The sequence below is a fragment of the Glossina fuscipes genome, unplaced genomic scaffold (genome assembly GCF_014805625.2).
Source record: "Glossina fuscipes isolate IAEA_lab_2018 unplaced genomic scaffold, Yale_Gfus_2 60, whole genome shotgun sequence".
In the NCBI taxonomy this organism is placed as follows: Eukaryota; Metazoa; Arthropoda; class Insecta; order Diptera; family Glossinidae; genus Glossina; species Glossina fuscipes.
Window position 1 is genome coordinate 2,645,537 of NW_023998432.1, and position 17,544 is coordinate 2,663,080.

Genomic DNA, 17,544 nt, shown 5'->3' on the forward strand with positions numbered 1-17,544 from the left:
GCTGGAATAATTCCCGTTGATTTTACGTCATGTGCGTAACGGATCGAATTCGCTCCTCTTGGGAGTTTCATATTAAACAAGCCGGCATACAGAAAATTATACAGGAAGTCGCCAAAGATGGAGCCTTTTGGCACTTCGGCTATAATCTTAAAATCTCTAATTTTAAAATCTCTAATCTTAAAATCTCTAATCTCTAATGCCCTCGTCTGTTTTATACATTGCAATTTGTACGTACCGTCTATCATTTTGACCAGGTACGACGATAAGCTTATTGTATTTAAACATGTATTTAAGAAGAGTTTCCCAATCAACCACGATGGAAGCGTTTTTAATATGTAATGTTATGGTAGAGCAGTATTCTTTTACGTGATTCTCTGAACACTATTTCAATCGCTTGAATGACAAATCACTTGTATGACAAATCGCTTGAATGACAAATCGCTCCTTTACAAAAATGGGCCTCGCTTTCCCACCCCTTTTTTTAATCTAATTAACAATAATTTTTCTAAACGTTTTCGAATAGGTGTTAAGAATGACAAGATATCCAAAGGCTTCAATTTGGTATCCCATCTAGTCTCCGTGCGCTCTTCCTTTCCAAGGTTCAACATGCTAATAAAATTTCCTCCACTATGATCATATCCTCCTTTTATTTTATATTATTTTATTATTGTAGTATTTTTTTGTTCTCTGTTGTTGGAAACAGCTCTTCTGTAGGTGGAGAAAAGACCCAGACGCACACGCGCTATAGATACACTGCCGTGGTGACGCCATTCAAATTCGTTTTTTCCTCTTAATGACGTGTACGTCATATATTTATTCGACATAACTGTGTTGACTGTGTTTGCTGAAACATAAAAATAGACAATTTGAAACGCTTAACATGCCCAAACGGGGAAATTCCATCCATATTTCTCTACATTACATGAATTTATACAAACATACTTTTCAAACAAGCTAAACGAATCCAAAAGCTGTTTTTAGGAACTTTTTTTACCATACTTGTCAAATTTGGCATGTTAACCGAAAACGGTCATGGAAAAACACTCAAATTTGAGACACCAGTGCGGCCAAACTAGAAAATGTCGCATAAATTTACCTACATCACGTACATCTATATGAAAATACCTTCCGAATGACCTAAAGAAATGCAAGATTTTTTTTTCGAAATTTAAGTCAAGGTTCAACTTAGGCATGGGAGTCATAAATCGAAAAAAATGAAATTTTCGATTGTTCGAAAAAAATTTTCGAAGAAATTTTAATTTTTTGGAAAAAAAATTAAGTCTTAATTTTTTGCCAAAAACTTAAAGAGGGTGTATCCATGGTTATGCATGGTCTATACATCACCTTTGCATGCATCTCGTTATACAAACGCAAGAATTATGTAGATTCCATTTAATCCAGATAGTTAGTCCAATTAAGACCGGCATTCGTGATGACGACTTCTTTATTTTTGGGACAAAATATATCAGAACTGAATAGAAGAGTACATACAATTATACCCAACGCTGATGAATGGGGCTATACTTATTTTTTTATACCATGAAGTCTATGTATTCGATTTAAGAATGTCCGTCTGCCTGTCCATGTAGTGTCTCTTGTAAACTTTCTCCTGGCTGCAAAAATGAAGCAATCGACTTCAAGTTTGGCAGAAACATTGCAAATTATTGCACGCGGATTTGGTATTGAAAGTGAACCACATTTCCACATTTATTTTACGAAACTCTCTAAAAAAATCCCTTAATAATTTTTTCGCTTTTTTGGGCTTTTATACTTTTTTATCATAACGCAAACAAGACAGTGTGTTTAAAACTATTTTGAACACTTCTCAAATGAAGATATATTATCTGCCTAAAAATTGGTTTCTAAAATGGGATTTTAAAATGAATATGGTAGACACGACGATTAATTTTTTTTTTTTTTGGTATTACCAGCGATGTATCAAATAAAAGTACTTGCAGAGTAGACTGCGAAAAGCATAATGGTGGGTATGCCGAACAAAATTTTCTTACTTGTTTTAATTGAAAAAGTCTTCATAACGAAAAATTAAAATTTTGGTAGAGAAATGGCAAGTTTTTGCTTCTAAATCGTTACAGATTTTCATCACATTTTGTCCATGTATTTGATCCAAATATACATTGAGTTGGTAAAACACCACCTTTTACAGCACTGTTTGCTATTACAACAGCTAAACTGAAATTTGTTGTTTATATAGGATAACCTTAGTGCTAAATATTAGTGTTTTTCAGGATGTTTATTAAAAAAAAAAATAAACTTTAATTTACATAATTTAGGTGTGAGCAAGTAAGAAAGTTAATACGGCGGGGGCCGAATCCCACATACCCACTACTTCGTTTTTCGTTTTCTACTTCCCAAGTTCATTCATTTGATACACATATAGCTAGTATTATTAAGAAGAACTTAATCGCGGTGCTATCGTATTCATTTTAAAAGTAAAGTAAAGTTTTAGGCAGATAATATCTCTTCATTTAAGGAGTTGTTGTTAATATTCGGTTGTTTGCCTTATGACAAATAAGCATAAGACCACACATGAAAAATGCAGAATTTAATCACTTGTAACTTTGTGTGGACATGGCGGGTGTTTTCCATTTTTAAACGTAAGAATAGTTCGTAAAGTAAATGTGGAAAATTTCAGTCTGCTAACTTTTATAATCTCCAAGGAGCGAGCAAAAATCCAAAAATTTTTGTTAAAAGAAACGAGGTTGCGTTCAGTTTCCGCTCCACTGTGCGCTTCTGCTCCAACCGATGGGGCCCATTTCCAATACCAACCTGCGTGCAGAAACTTCCAATTTATCTACCAAATTTGAAGTCGATATCTTCATTTTTGCGATCAGGAGAGTGCTAACAAAATACACCACATACCGATGGTGGGGTCTCTGAAGCTTCCTTTTGGATGTTACATATATTTTGGAGAAAAACAAAATGAGTATACCCCCATCTTATAGTGGTGGGTATAAAAACAAAGTCGTCTAATCAAAACATGCATCAACTTTTTAATGTTTCCGTCAATTGTGACGCAAAGGTAAATTAAGATTGTACGTATCTTTACTACACCCAGAAGTACTTGAGATAGACCGATCTCTTATTATATTGATCGATTTAAGATAAGCTTAGAACCGTCTGTAAAAAGAAGATACCAACCATTATTTTCAAAAGAGTGACATTTCTCTGAGATCAGTTCTCTGAAGTTTAGGGCGTTTAGGGCGTTGGATATTTCTTTAGCAACGTGCATTCAAAAGTCAATTACAAGTTAGCATCTTTTGATTTTTTTGGCAATAATGGGTTTTTTAATGTCTCCGTCCAATATTGAATTTCTGGAGTTGAACAGTTTGGGATGATTCTGGCTTTTAACTCGTACTCGTATGTTCGAAAAAAGATGTCGTTGATGGTTGGCCGTTCGAAAAGCATATGTTCTGACTCTAACCACTTCGTGATAAACCACTTTCAAGATGGTTAGATAAGTTTTGCCGTTGTTGCCATACACAATCAAACTACATCCGATTTTGCTTATTTGTTAACCCGAACAATTTATTTGAAAACGGAAGCCCCAAAACCTTGAGTCTTTCTACATTTTGAACCGATAAGTTGTTCATGTGAATAAGCCGGCCCACCGCATCGCATGAGCGCTCCCTATAAATGTCCAATTTTTTGATTTCTGTATTAATATTTTTGCTCTAGTGGTTAGCACCATTTGAAATATTTTACACAATGGTTTCCAAGATATTGATGATTATTTATTTATTTATTTATTTATTTTAATTCTACTTATTCATGAAACTCAACTAAACAAATAACAGTCGAGTTCAATTGGCGCTTAAAGCAAAACTTATATTAAATTAATAATTAAATTCAGTATAAGTACAATAAAACAAATAAAACGGAAAAAAAAAGAAAAAAAACATATACACAACCAGCATAGAGCCACACTTACAACCGGTACAGGACCAAACTGCAAATGAACCCCTAAGCCATCGCAAATATGCATAAGCCTGGCAACCGATAATACTTAACAACCATTCATTTTCCAATCGTAACGACTTTTAAGGATAAAAGCTAGCTTAAGTAAGACATAGGTAAAACGCGCGTATTAAGCAATATTGCTTTAATCGACTTTAAAGAGTCCGATAACGAGAATAAGTGATAGACGTCATTTAGGTTCTTGCAAACTACTCTGAGCGGATTAAACAGCTCATAATTATATTTACACTGACTAAGCTTAACCAAGATAAAGTGCCTAGAGAAGCGGTTAGGGACATTAAAGCTTATTTCACCAAGTAATAAAGGCGAGTCAATAGCACCATTTATTACTTTGATTACAAAGGAAACGCCAAGGACAAACCTAAGTTTCTTAAGAGACGGTAAGGACAGCAGAAGCAACCTATTATCGTAGGGAGGAAGAGAGGCAATCGGATCCCAACCCAAATTTCTAAGAGCAAACAGCAAGAATTGCTTTTGAACAGATTCAATTGAATCTACATAGCACCTACATGAAGAAGACCACACAACAGAGGCATACTCGAGTATGGGTCTAACCAAACACATGTGCAGCCTTTTCGTAATGTAGAGATCATCAAGCTCTTTGCATCACCTTTTTATAAAACCAAGTGCGGACCTAGCTTTGCTTATTGAGAGCTCAATATGCAAGTTGAAACGTAACCTATGGTCAAATAAAACGCCTAAATCTGCCATCGAATCGACGTCCTCCAACTTATGCGAATTTATGAAATACTGAGTAATGAATGACTTTCTTCTTGAGAAAGAAAGCTTCTTACATTTACTCAGATTGAGAATCAGAAGATTCACAGAGCCCCATGCAACAAAATTATCCAAGTCACCTTGAAGCTGATGTGATTGCGATTCTACAGAGAATGAGGAAAACAGTTTCACATCATCCGCATACATTAAGATCTGGCTGGAATTAACCACCGATGGGAGATCGTTAATGTATAAACTAAATAAAATAGGACCTAAGTGACTTCCTTGAGCTACGTCAGACATAACGGGGAATTCATCCGAGGTGATGAAGTTAAACAAAATCGTGAAGGATCTATTATGTAGATAAGAGCTTATCCATTTCACTAAATAGAAAGGGACGCCAGAGGCTTGGAGTTTAAAGATAAGTAAGTTATGGTTAACCATATCAAATGCTTTGCTTAAATCAGTGTATATCACATCTGTGCGAGAGCCACTAGAAAAAGCCTTGAAAACATGCCAAGTAAACTCTAACAAGTTAGTGACTGCAGATCGCCCTTTCCGAAAGCCGTGCTGGTGCGGAGAACTATACGAATTAATGGCAAAGGCCAAATGCTGAATCACAATTCGCTCGAACAACTTAGGCAAGACACTCAACTTGACTAAGCCTCTGTAGTTCTCAACAAATTGCCTACTTCCACCCTTGGGGGTAGGAATAAGGAAGCTACTCTTCCAACACGAAGGGAAAACACCTTAATTCAAGGATAGGTTAAAAATTTTTGAGATCACACCACATAACTCGACTGCGCAAGATTTAAGTACACATGATAGAATTCCATTAGGTCCTGGCGCACAACAATATTTTAGAGAACTCAACCCTTTAAAAATGTCATCTTCTGAAATAACCAACTTAGAAATTGAGACAGGGTTAGTTATAGAATATGGGTAGTTTGCTGATAAATCGAATTTAGCAATCGAAAAGTTTCGTCGGAAATACTCAGCAAATAGATTTGAGATTTCAAAATCATCCGAGGAATCAGAGCCATTAAAAGAAACATGAGAGGGATATGTGGAAATTTTTCTTTTAGAGTTAACAAATTTAAAGAAGAATTTAGGATTAGCAAACAGAGAGGATTTAATGAACTGAAGGTATCTGCAGTAATAATGATGGTTGAGGGAGTTAAATCTATGCCTCGCCACCGAGTAAGCGACATAGTCGAGCGCAGAGCCACTTTTCGAATATTTTTTGAATAACGTGTTTTTTCTATTCTTGCAATATTTAATTGTCTTATTTAACCACTGGGGACACCTGCTTCGAGGTTGGCACTTCTTGATCGGAGCAGATGCAGCAATAGATAGATTTAATGTATTGTAGAACGATGACAATAAGCTTTCAATACTACCGGTTGAGAAATCAAGCGTCAGATGTGAAAGACGATCTTTTAGCAATACAATATTGATTTTATGAAAATCATAACATTAATGTAAAAAAGTTTGATTTGGCATATTAAGGCTGTACAACGAACCATCATTCATAAGTTGAAAGGAAATGCACATTAATGGATGATAAGGGTCCTCAGGTAAACTAAAAGGTGGACAATGATTTACGTTAATCTCGGGAAAATTGGCAAAGCAGAGATCAAGCCGTCTACCATTACAATTAGGGGTACGATTATATTAAACCAAATTATGATCAAACAATTCATTAAAGAACACAACAGCCCTATCAAACGTTGAAGTAGGAATCAAACAGCCAGAATTATCACTGTTACACCAAGTGACTTGAGGCGAGTTGAAGTCACCCAATACAACGACCAAATCGTCTAGACCGCTTGGCCACTTCACAAATGAAGGCAGCGTGTTTCTTGTAAATGGAGATATCAGAATTTGGGGGAATAAAGGAGCAGGTTACAAACAACTGTTTATTAGGCATTCTCGCACGAATGGCGATAAATTCAAAGTTAGGAGAAGTGGGAAATTCTATTGAATTGGGCGGGACTGACGCAGATATGGCAATTAATACATCACCACCAATGCGATTCACTCGATCATTTCTAAACACTTGGAAAGAATTATGAAAAAGTTCCGACGAATGAAGATCGGGTTTTAGCCAAGTTTCGGTGAAGACCAAACAGAAAAACTCCGTGCTCACTGAATTTAAAAAAGTAGAACGAATTTTTGAATTAAGGCCCCTAACATTTTGATAAATGAGAGATAATGGGCCTGAAGAAACATTTAGTTTTTTCCTTAATCAAGGATCCTACTGGCCACAGTGGTTTGTTTAACAACATATCACTGTTTTCAGTCGGAACTAGTATTTTAAAAGAGGAGATTGCCCTAGATTGAGAAGGAGCCATTTTGAAAATGCTAACGCGCTTCAAGTTGACTGATGGCTGCCGTCAAGCAAATGTCATTAGTTGGAACAGGAGGGTTCACGGTTGGGGAGTTTAGAGTTGGGGAGAACATAGATGGCGTTATCGCCCTTGCACCAGCAGCTTGTGTGGCTTGCCCAGTCTGGTGACCAGCGTTCACATTCGAACAGCCAGGGGGAGAGGATGATTTATTTTTCTCTTTATTATTTTTAGGCGATGGCGCTTGATTAGAATGAGTGGCGGCCCTGGGCGGAGATAGCCTTGCCTCTTCAGCGTAGCTTAAAACGGAAGGAATTGCCGGCTTGTTTGTAACTATTTTGTTACCAACCGACTCAACAATATCGGAAACATTAATGCTCATGTTAGAGTTAGAGGGAGCTTGTACCAACGAATCAGATTTAGGTGACGTCCTACACCTACGCTACGAGTAGTTATTTTTCTGGCTTGCGTAGAAGATGAGTACTCAATAAAACGGCACTCATCAAACCTAGACTTAATTAGCTCAAACTTCTCCCACAAAGAGCCTAGATTTCTAATCAATTCCGAAAAACCATTCCGCGTCTCCGTGAAAAGTTTGTAAAAATCAATGTCCCGCTGCCTACAGTCAGGACATCAGCGTCTTAAGCCTTTGGAAGGGTCAGCGACTGCGTCAGCAACACGGCCGAGAATACCGGCACACTTTGCATGACCAAAGCGCTCGCAGAGCCAACAAGAAACGAATCTATCCCATCCCGGACCTGTTTTTGCGGGACATGGTGTATATAATCACTCCATGTCAAGCCAACGAAAAGAAAGAAGTGAATTATTAGGACAAAAGAGAAAAAAAATACAAAAGAATTCACTACCCTAAGTTTATCTACAAGTTTAAGAAATTTAATAAAACTTCTCCGTTACGTTGTCACTGCAACAAGAGAGCAAAAGAACAAGAGAAGGCAAAACCAAACTGGAAGCACGAAAAAAAGAGAGAATACAAATCAGAAAAATTATAAATTACACGTAAAATCTACACTACTGAAGCAAGGGTAAATGAGCCAAGAGGAAAGCTATTAACACCAAACGAAGAAAATAAAAAAAGAAAAAAACTCAAAAGAAAAAACCAGAAAAGACTCGAAAGAGATTTACTATCGCGATCACAAGTGCTAATCGCAAGAACCAAATTGAAAATCACAAAAATTTGAATGTAATTAATGTAATTCTTACACTTTACACGTTCAATCCTTTTATACTTTTACAAATACCCAGCTTTAAACGCGTATAAAACGAAAACAAAAAAATTGTAAGCAATAAAACTAACAAAAGCGTACGATCTCGCGTGCATCAGTTCCCAGACTGATAGCCGAGTTCTTTTTTTTCCGAAACTCCACGACATCATGTAATGATAATGCGTAGGTCCAAGGTCGATTGAAGCAATTGTAACACGATTTTTTCCAGAAACTGCCTTCGTGGTCAAACAATCAACGTGGAGCAGAAGATATATCCAGCGTCTAGCTTAAATCCAACTTTGGTGCTTTGCGGCTGAATTTATAATTTCCAAGAAGACAAATTCTTCAAATTCTTCCTATTTCCAATATTTTTGAGATAGAATAGCAGAGGGATTGGACAGAAAAAAATTCGGGAAAAGCTGCAGTCGGAATAATACCGAGACCACACTTCTCCAAAATGGTTACGAATCTCACGTGCTTCGATTAATGTAGTTTATTTATTCTGTCTCATGCAATCGTCATTGAATTGTTGGCTGTGTATCAATTCTTCCCGAGTTTTATTCATAGCTTAGAGAAAGAGAAAGACAGAGGTAGTTGATTTTTCTAATTCTTTCCGACATTAAGCGTTACCTTGTTTGTACAATAAGATATTAGTATAATCAGGGTATTCCATGAGAAGTCTATTTTATTTGTTCTTAGCAAGACTAGCTTGCTGTTTTATCAAAGAAGGAGTGCGCGTTTAAGATGATTCGTAGATTAAGTTGTGAAGAGATTGGTAACAAGACAGATAGCCTTAGTCATAGTAGCATCTCTGCAGTTACTGTTGAAATGTTCACTATTTAGAATCTTCGCGATCTGCTCAAAATAATTAAAGCAATTAGCTTTGGCCAGTAGAAATTTTGTGCGTGTTGATGGAATATCAGAAGTGTTTGACAACCGTAGATTGATAACGATTAGGAAATGGTCACTATTACGAAGATCATCAGACATGAACCACAAATATTAAGAAGGGGGCGAGAGCTTAGTAAATTATTTGTTTAAGTTTATTTCGGCAGTTATAGTTTGGATACTTGAGTTTACATTGACGCGTCTATATACGATCTAAAATTGAATAAGGTTACTAACTTCCTATTTCGAGAATGAATGTTCATCAGCATTTACAAAGTATCCAATACGTAACGTAAACGGGTTAGGGTTGGATTAAAAGGAGCTTTGCGACCGGATTCTTCAAGAGAGATAAAGCTAAGGTTAAAATCTCTTACTAGAGATTTAGTGTTGTTTGTAAAATTTTAAAGTGCTTCATTTTGCATAGAGCGATTAAGTCAACATGCAAGCATCGACACTATTGATGTTATTGTTGTGAAGTTGTGGTTTCAATATTCAGTGATAAATTCATCTACCTTACCAAATAAAGAATCAAGACTGCTATTATTGTGCTCGTTATTTTTGATTTTTTATATTTGTTTGAATAAAGTTGCACTGAGAGAAGGTTGAAGGTTTAACGAGTTGCTTGGAGGAATTAGTTGGTGTTGAAAGTAGCCGTGTCTTTGATATTCAATTTGTTTAGCTGAGTGTTATTCGATGCTGTTATGGTTAAATTTGAGGTTGATTGCTTTTTTTGTGAGAATTATGACACGATCACAACAAATGTACCGACTCTGCTAGAGGCGAAAGGCTTTAATTCTTAATGTCCACTTACTTACCTCCTGCTACAAAAGTTTTCCATCTTGATTTTCAATATTTCCTACATTTGTAAATATGAAGCAAAATCTTTCTCCAAGGTCGAGTGACGGTCATTGCAGTTGATGCAGATAGCACGAGAACATTTCTAAACGTTACGTTAGGGCGGTCCACAGTTAGTACATCGTGGACCGCTTCTACATCTTTCTTATTTGCAAATGAGCATGGTATCGACATTAAATTGTGTTTTAATATAATCCGAACAAATTTATTGTCTATTAAAGGAGTGTTATTTGCTGGCAATGATGGGAAGCGTTACTTTTTTTAGTTTTTTTAGTCTGTGGATCCAATAAAATCAGGAATGTTGGTGCTCTTATCCCGTAACTTCTGAGTGATAACGTGAGTAACATTTTGCTCACTAACTTTCAAAGTGTTGAAGACACTTACCAGTTCAAAAAAAAAAAAAAAGAATGTATACTGAGATTTCTTTTTTATGCTACCAGGGCACCCTAAAATAGCAAAAGCAAAAACATCGCAGCCACGATTCTTACTAATTAAACTGCAACGGCGTCCAAAAAAGAACAACAAGGGCATATGTTGTATTCATTCCACATCAAGTTTAAAAATTAGTATTTCTTGTTGTACATTATTGTGCACTTTCGTCAAATTTTAAAGTAATGCAAAACCAGATGGAATGACAGTTAAATTTAAGCCGGCATGCTGGCGACGGGGCAGCGGCCGAAAAAGTGTTACAACACAGCGTGGTGACTGTTATCTAATCGCAACGTCACTATATAATCGTCGGTTGAATGTAATTTAACTCCAAGAAATTAGAGAAGCGGAAGTCAGTCGATGGACAATTAGAAGAAAACTAGCCTAAGGAAGACTGACAGCGCGCAGATCAGCAACGTACACGAAATGAACCCCAACCAACCGACAAGCAAGTCTTCAATTCGCTCGACTCCATGGGAATTGGACTATGGATCAATGGAACGTAGTACTACTTTTTTCTGACGAGTTCAAGATGTGCCTTCAGAGTAACGATGGACGGGAAATAGTCTACCAAAGATCCGGTGAGCGTTTCACACAATGCTACATGTCTCAAATGGCGGTGACTCGTACATGTTTGAGGGAGGCATGTTACTGGAAGCGAAAACCGAACTTATGTTCATAACAGGGCTCAAAACCGACTGTCAATCAAGCGGATTGACTTTCTGACGGTACGTGGAAAAAGTCCTGAAATTGGGAAAGCTTCATTTTCATATATGAAAACGTAAGTCCACGTACCGTTGCCGTAGTGCGCCACTACTTGGAGGAAATTGATGTGCCAGTTATCAATCCCAGATCTCAATCCCATTATGCACCTATGGGACAAGCTTAAAAAACGAAGCAATTTCCGCTATTTTTATTGTGTTATTGCTTATATAATGATACCAAAGGTCCAAGGTAAGCTCTATGTATTCCTAAAAAGTTAACTGGCTGCACTTTAGTTTAGTTTAAATTACGTTCGCAACCTAAATTTAGTTTAATAAATATTTAGGTTCTTTGCAAAGACGTAAATGGTGTGCGATTTTTAGGCTCACGAGTTTAGATTGAAGGTGGCTTTCATCTAATCTGGTCGTGTCTTTTGCCATTTAAGTGGTATCTTAAGCTGCCTTATTAAGAGAACACATCGGAATCGATACAATGGTACAATGTTTTACAATTTCTCGTAAAACAAGTAATGACATTACATACTCTACATCACTTCGCCAAGTGTAGCTAATGAGTCTTTTTTGGTTACAATACAAAAACTTATAGACTGTTTTTACGGAAAGCCATACTTTTCCTGAAAGCCCGTCTATTGGAAAGCGCCCGGAACACTTGCTACAAATATCTTTATATTTCATTTTCGGTCTTAGTCTTTCACCCCATATAGGTGCTTGCCTTTCATGATAACCACTGTCTATATTAGAACCTAAAAACTAGACCTGTGGGATCCAAATTCCCTAACGTTAATTTTAAATTTACCCTACTGCGTACCTAGCAGTAGAGTATAAAAATAACAAACTTGCAATAGTAAATAAAATTTCGATTAATCTTTTTTGCGCTTACTTATTTGTAGATTGCTTTTTCAAAAAGAGCAATATGGCTGCAAAGTCTCTTAATAGTAACATATAATACATTCTCTTAAAAATCGACAGAGTAGTGTCTGTTGTTAATTAATACAATTTATACAATTTCTCGTTGTCAGTTGAACTGATGCTGGTGTAAGGCTCAAAAGTTTATCTCATGTTACGCTTGATAGGCAACCAGATCGTTGAATACGTGCAAATATAACAAATTAAAGGTTTTTTCAAGAATGCCCAGTAAGATCAAGTTTTAGTTAAAAAAAACTGAATATTTAATATTTTTTAATATTTATTCGAAGACACAAGTGCCGATGTGACAATTAATAAGATCTTGCTTACGAGTTTGGCTGCAGGCACAGCCGCCATTACAGGAATCTTAACATATGTATATTATCGCAAATATGTTAGACGAGATGTAATGCCAGTAAAATGGCGCCCTGTTGGTACATTGCAACAAATCAATATTTTCCCGATCAAATCATGTGGAGCATTAAAACTGAATGCCGATGAATTTATAGAATGCAACGTCCTAGGTTTGCGCTTGCTAAGCGTTTTAGATCGTGCTTTAATGGTCGTTAGCGACAAAAACGAAATGATTACGGCTCGTAAATACCCGAAAATGGTATTAATTCATACGAAATTAGTGGGTAATACTATTTTGCATATTACTGCACCTGGAATGGATACGCTGGAATTGGATTATGCTTATCTAAGCGAATCAACACTCGGCAAAGATATTCATACTTCAGTGTGGGATAGTAAAGTCGATGCCATGTTATGCGGAGATAAATATGATCAATGGTTCTCTTACTATATATTAGGAAAGGAGAGGGGTTTAAAGTTAGTATATTATCCTTATCCAATGCCGATCAGGAATACAGTTTCCCGTCTAACCAAGGAGCCGTATTTACAACCAGAAGATACGGTAAATCAGATTTATCCAAAGTAAAGCGATAATGAGAAATAATTATAGAAAATTTGTAGGGAACCTTTGGTGATGCCACAAGTTATATGTTAATGAATTTATCTTCAATCGATGATCTAAATACTCGCATACCTCGGCCTGTAGATGCTTTACAGTTTCGTGGTAATTTTCATCTGAAAATGTATAAAAGCCAAGCTTACGTTGAAGATAAATGGCAATGGATACGTATAGGAGATGCGGCCATTTTTCGCGTGGTAGCTCCCTGTACACGTTGCATATTTCCAAATATTAATGCTGTAACTGGTGAACGCGATCCGGAAGGAGAACCGTTGAAAACCTTAACTAAGTAAATAATTTTAAAAATTTATACAAAACAATGGAGAACATTTTATTCATCTCTTTAGATACCGAATGGTTACACGTTATAGCAGTCCAGCTTTGGGAATCCATTTGGGTTTACGTAGGGCCGGTGCGGTTAAAGTCCATGATGTTATTTACGTAGAAGACGAAAATGAGTGAATTTGGGAAATATTCGTATAATTTCATACACATATAGATATCCATATATATATATATATAGATGCCTGTGTGATTTATATATAAATTATTATTAAATATAAACTCGATGTATTGACATAAACCGTTAAGACCTTAATATATGCATAGAAAGCATTCTATATAAAATGGAAAGACGTTATCGATAGCCTCATTTTTGGTTTGAAACGTAATCTTTAGATGTTTTAGAGTTGACGTATGAAAAAAATCTTTCTAAAAGAATAATACCATTTGCTTAATATGCAAAATAATCATCTGTTCAAACATACAATAAACCTGCGTTCATTGCTTTATTAGCAAACTCTTATACGACCGCTCCACCACTACGCATTTGATAATTTCACTTCAGTCAATTCGGTTTTTAATAACAAAAATATTGAAATCAAAATCTTTACTATTCTGAGTTTTGGTAAGCAACCTATTAATGGGTTCGAATAACAGCTATGGTAAATGTACAATTTCTATTGTCACTACGCCAAGTCAACTCGATAAGAACGATGTTAATGCTTTCGAAAACATTAGTTGTTTGTATTCTTAAAAATTGCAAAATACTTATGAAAAAAAAAAACACTTGAGGCAAATCTTACCTTCAAAGAGGTTGAACTGTTAGGATAACTCAGGCACCATTAAACATTACTTCAAATGAAATCATGTTGTAAAGAAAACTAATCCAAAGAAGTTTAAATGCAAATAGATGCATAGCAGTGAGTCGCTCGAAAATGTCTTGGTTATATGTTACGGACGGCTACAAGAGACCGAAGAATTGAAGTTTGCATCGACTCCAGTTAAAGATCACACACAGTGGATGGCACTTCAATAATTATTGCGCTTTTGCAATTGCTACAGTTATGTCGTAGTTAATCATGACGGTGAATCAATTTAATAAAAGTAAATGTTCATTTGAAAACTTCTTTTTTTTTTTTTTTTTTGGTTCTCCCGATGTTTTCATAACAATGTCAATTTTATGCAAAAGTATTATCAAAGAGAGAACTATAGCAACAATGATGTTATATGTTGGTAATTTAGTGAAAGATCATTTAAAAATTTGTACAAAACAATGGAAAATATTTTATTCATTTTCTTAGATACCGAATGGTTTCGCGTTATAGCAGTCCAGCTTCAAGAATCCATTTGGGTTTACGTGAGGCCGGCGCGGTTAAAGTGAATGATGTTATTTACGGAGAAGACGAAAATGAGTAAATTTGGGAAATATTCGCATAATTTTTTTATTACTTTACATATATTTATGTATATATATATATAGATATCCAGATGATGATAATATATATATGCCACACATAGATATCTATATATACATATATATTTTATCAATCACCTTGAAAATTCCATTCAGTTTCAACCATAATAATAATAAGATTGGGAAAATTTAAATTTTGGAGAAAAAGGGCAATAAAAATAGAAAAAAAAACAAAATTAATCTTTATACAGAATAAAAAATTAAAATCGCTGACGATGTTATCATAAGATCACACTTTGGCCGAAAATCTAAAAAGCAAGGAAACAAAGTAATCCATCGTGTATACATATATGGATGTATATAGATTTAACATGCGATAATTATCAATAATATACATGTGTGTGTAAAAAAATCTGCAGACGGTCATAACGACGTGTTTATAAATGCACGATCCGAGTTATTTCTGTCTGCAACCTTGCCAAGCCAGACCACCACATATCATGCTCGTTATTACGTATATAATAAAAATGACAATCAGACCCAATACTACATAGAGTCGTACATTCTTCCAAAACATTTGACGGGCGAGATTGCGCGACGCTTTACGGAATGCAACAGCCTATTATAGAACAAAAACATGATAAACAATTAACCTTCAAAGATCAAAAACATTTACAAGCACTTACATTATTGCTTAAGTTTTCAGTTTTATTTACAAGTAACTCCAATTTTTCCCCTCGGTCCCTAAGATTATCTGTAATAAAACATTTTAAATAAAGAAAGGTCTTACAAATATATATTGCAACGGTACACCAACCAATATTTTTAACCATAATATCTTTTAATTCATCAATCTGTCCATGAACTTTCGATATAGCGTCTACTTCCCGTGACTGGCTAAAAAAATTCATCTGATCGGCCAAAATTTTAGAGAATTCTGTGTTCATTGCAAAGGCGAGGGCAGTGGCAACTTGTAACCCATATGTTTGTATAAACTTTTGTTTGATATCCGTCAAAAATAGAAATGCGCGTGCTCGTTCAAATTCCTAAAATTATCAAACACAAAATAAAAAACGGTTCCATAAATTACTGACGAAGGTTTGCTTACGTCGTCAGTTATACACATGTAGATGAGCTTGTTTTCGCAAACGTAATGTATGAGATAGTCGCCGTGAGAATATGTCAGTTTATGATTTTCTAGAGTGATTTTGGATATAATTTGATCAGTAACTTCAGCAAAATTCCCAACGCATTCAGCATATTTGGCCAAGACAGTGGTGCCACGCGATATAACTGAATATAAGATCGGCATGCTGACGACACCAAGGCCTTTACTTGTTTCAAAAAGAAGTCTGTAACAAATCTCCAATCGAATGTTGTACTGTCTCCACACTCGCACTTTCTTTAACTGCTTTTAAGCCTTAATGTTCGGTTTGAGACTGTAATTTCGTATGTATATACATATATATGTGGTTAATTTGTAACGTAGCTAGTTGTATATAAATTTTGTCATATCGTTTACACCATCAGAAGTACGCATCAGAGGCCTTACAAAATATATTTATTCTTCATGCGTGATAACTTCTAGATCAACTTGTTTATGTACATACGTCCATTGGCGGATATCTTAAAATAAAATAATATCAACGTAAAAGGCTACGGATTAACATGTATTTTTTTATTTTCTGGAAAGTTAAGAAAAAATTCCAGAATTTCCACTTAACGTTTTATAATAGAGCAGATCTGATTTATATATATATTAAAATCGATCACAAGGTGTAGATATCATCGAAATTAACCCATAAGAATGGGCTGAAGACAAATACTGTCGCCTAATCTGCAACTGTCCCGATTAATTACCCTTAACTCTTCGGGCTTTTTTATTTCATGTTTATTGATAAAGAAAACTTATTGCAAGCAAGAAGAATAAATTTCTTACAAAACTTACAAATACTTTTTTGTGTTTAGCAATCAGTCAATTTACAACAACTTCATGTAGCTTTTGTTTTAAATTTTTTTAATGAATTTTTTTATTGTATTGATAATTAATTATTTATGCAGGTTATCGTAATGCATACTTCTTTGTAAATTTTAATATTCACAGTTAGTTAATGTTATCAATCTTTCTTCTTCAGATGACATTCAATTTTTTACTGTTATTAATGTATTCTATATTTTGTTAAAAATGCATCCAAGTTGATAATATTTCCAAATGATTAGATTAAAGAGATGCCAAGCTACCGTAAGTTAATATTCTGTAGTAAGGGTTGCTACATAAAAAACGATTCTTATTAATTAAAAAAGTTTATTTGCGATGGCTTATAAAAATGTTATTTTATGAAAATAACTATTTTTGGCAAATCAGGGATAATGCCACGTTCCTATTTAAAAGATAAAATAAACAATTTTACTTTAAATGCAGGATTTTGCATACACTGTCTTCATATATTCATTGCTCACCACTATGTTACTGGTGCTTTTGCCAAACACTGTATAGAGTTGGGATAACGTGATTGATGAAAATGATATAGCACTCATATAGAATTACCATTTCTAAGCTGACTCCATATAAGAAAACGTAAGATAACATAACAGCATAAGTAATAGTAATGTAAGAGAACTTCTGCTTTTCTTAAGGTAGAACATAAATAAATAAATTTACTAAATAAGTTACTAACTTCAGAGGCAAGTAAACAACAAAAAGTTTTTATTTTTATTTATACTTATGTGACATATATCTTGGGGTACTTTTTTTACTTTGCTGCCTCTGTTATAAAAATACTTATTTTCA

General features: G+C 35.1%; 2 protein-coding genes across 6 annotated transcripts; one reads left to right on the forward strand and one right to left on the reverse strand.

The window, feature by feature from the left end:
• Window positions 1–12,201: 12,201 nt before the first annotated feature.
• On the forward strand, window positions 12,202–13,741 carry LOC119637599 (mitochondrial amidoxime reducing component 2). The gene is made up of 4 exons (XM_038033758.1): window positions 12,202–12,312; window positions 12,375–13,000; window positions 13,060–13,346; window positions 13,405–13,741. The coding sequence occupies exons 1-4, from the start codon at window positions 12,306–12,308 to the stop codon at window positions 13,517–13,519; spliced, it is 1,035 nt and encodes a 344-aa protein (XP_037889686.1). The 5' UTR covers window positions 12,202–12,305; the 3' UTR covers window positions 13,520–13,741.
• A 1,077-nt stretch (window positions 13,742–14,818) lies between these two features.
• On the reverse strand, window positions 14,819–16,883 carry LOC119637588 (vesicle-associated membrane protein 7). 5 transcript variants are annotated; one of them, XM_038033721.1, is made up of 5 exons: window positions 16,856–16,883; window positions 15,862–16,192; window positions 15,571–15,799; window positions 15,440–15,507; window positions 14,819–15,372 (listed from the first exon to the last, which is right to left on the reverse strand). In XM_038033721.1, the coding sequence occupies exons 2-5, from the start codon at window positions 16,063–16,065 to the stop codon at window positions 15,211–15,213; spliced, it is 663 nt and encodes a 220-aa protein (XP_037889649.1). In that variant the 5' UTR covers window positions 16,066–16,192; window positions 16,856–16,883; the 3' UTR covers window positions 14,819–15,210. The 5 variants fall into 5 exon arrangements, with proteins under 5 accessions (XP_037889649.1, XP_037889648.1, XP_037889647.1 ...); XM_038033720.1 differs by having other exon boundaries at window positions 16,832–16,875; XM_038033719.1 differs by lacking the exon at window positions 16,856–16,883 and adding an exon at window positions 16,702–16,825.
• Between the last annotated feature and the right edge of the window lie 661 nt (window positions 16,884–17,544).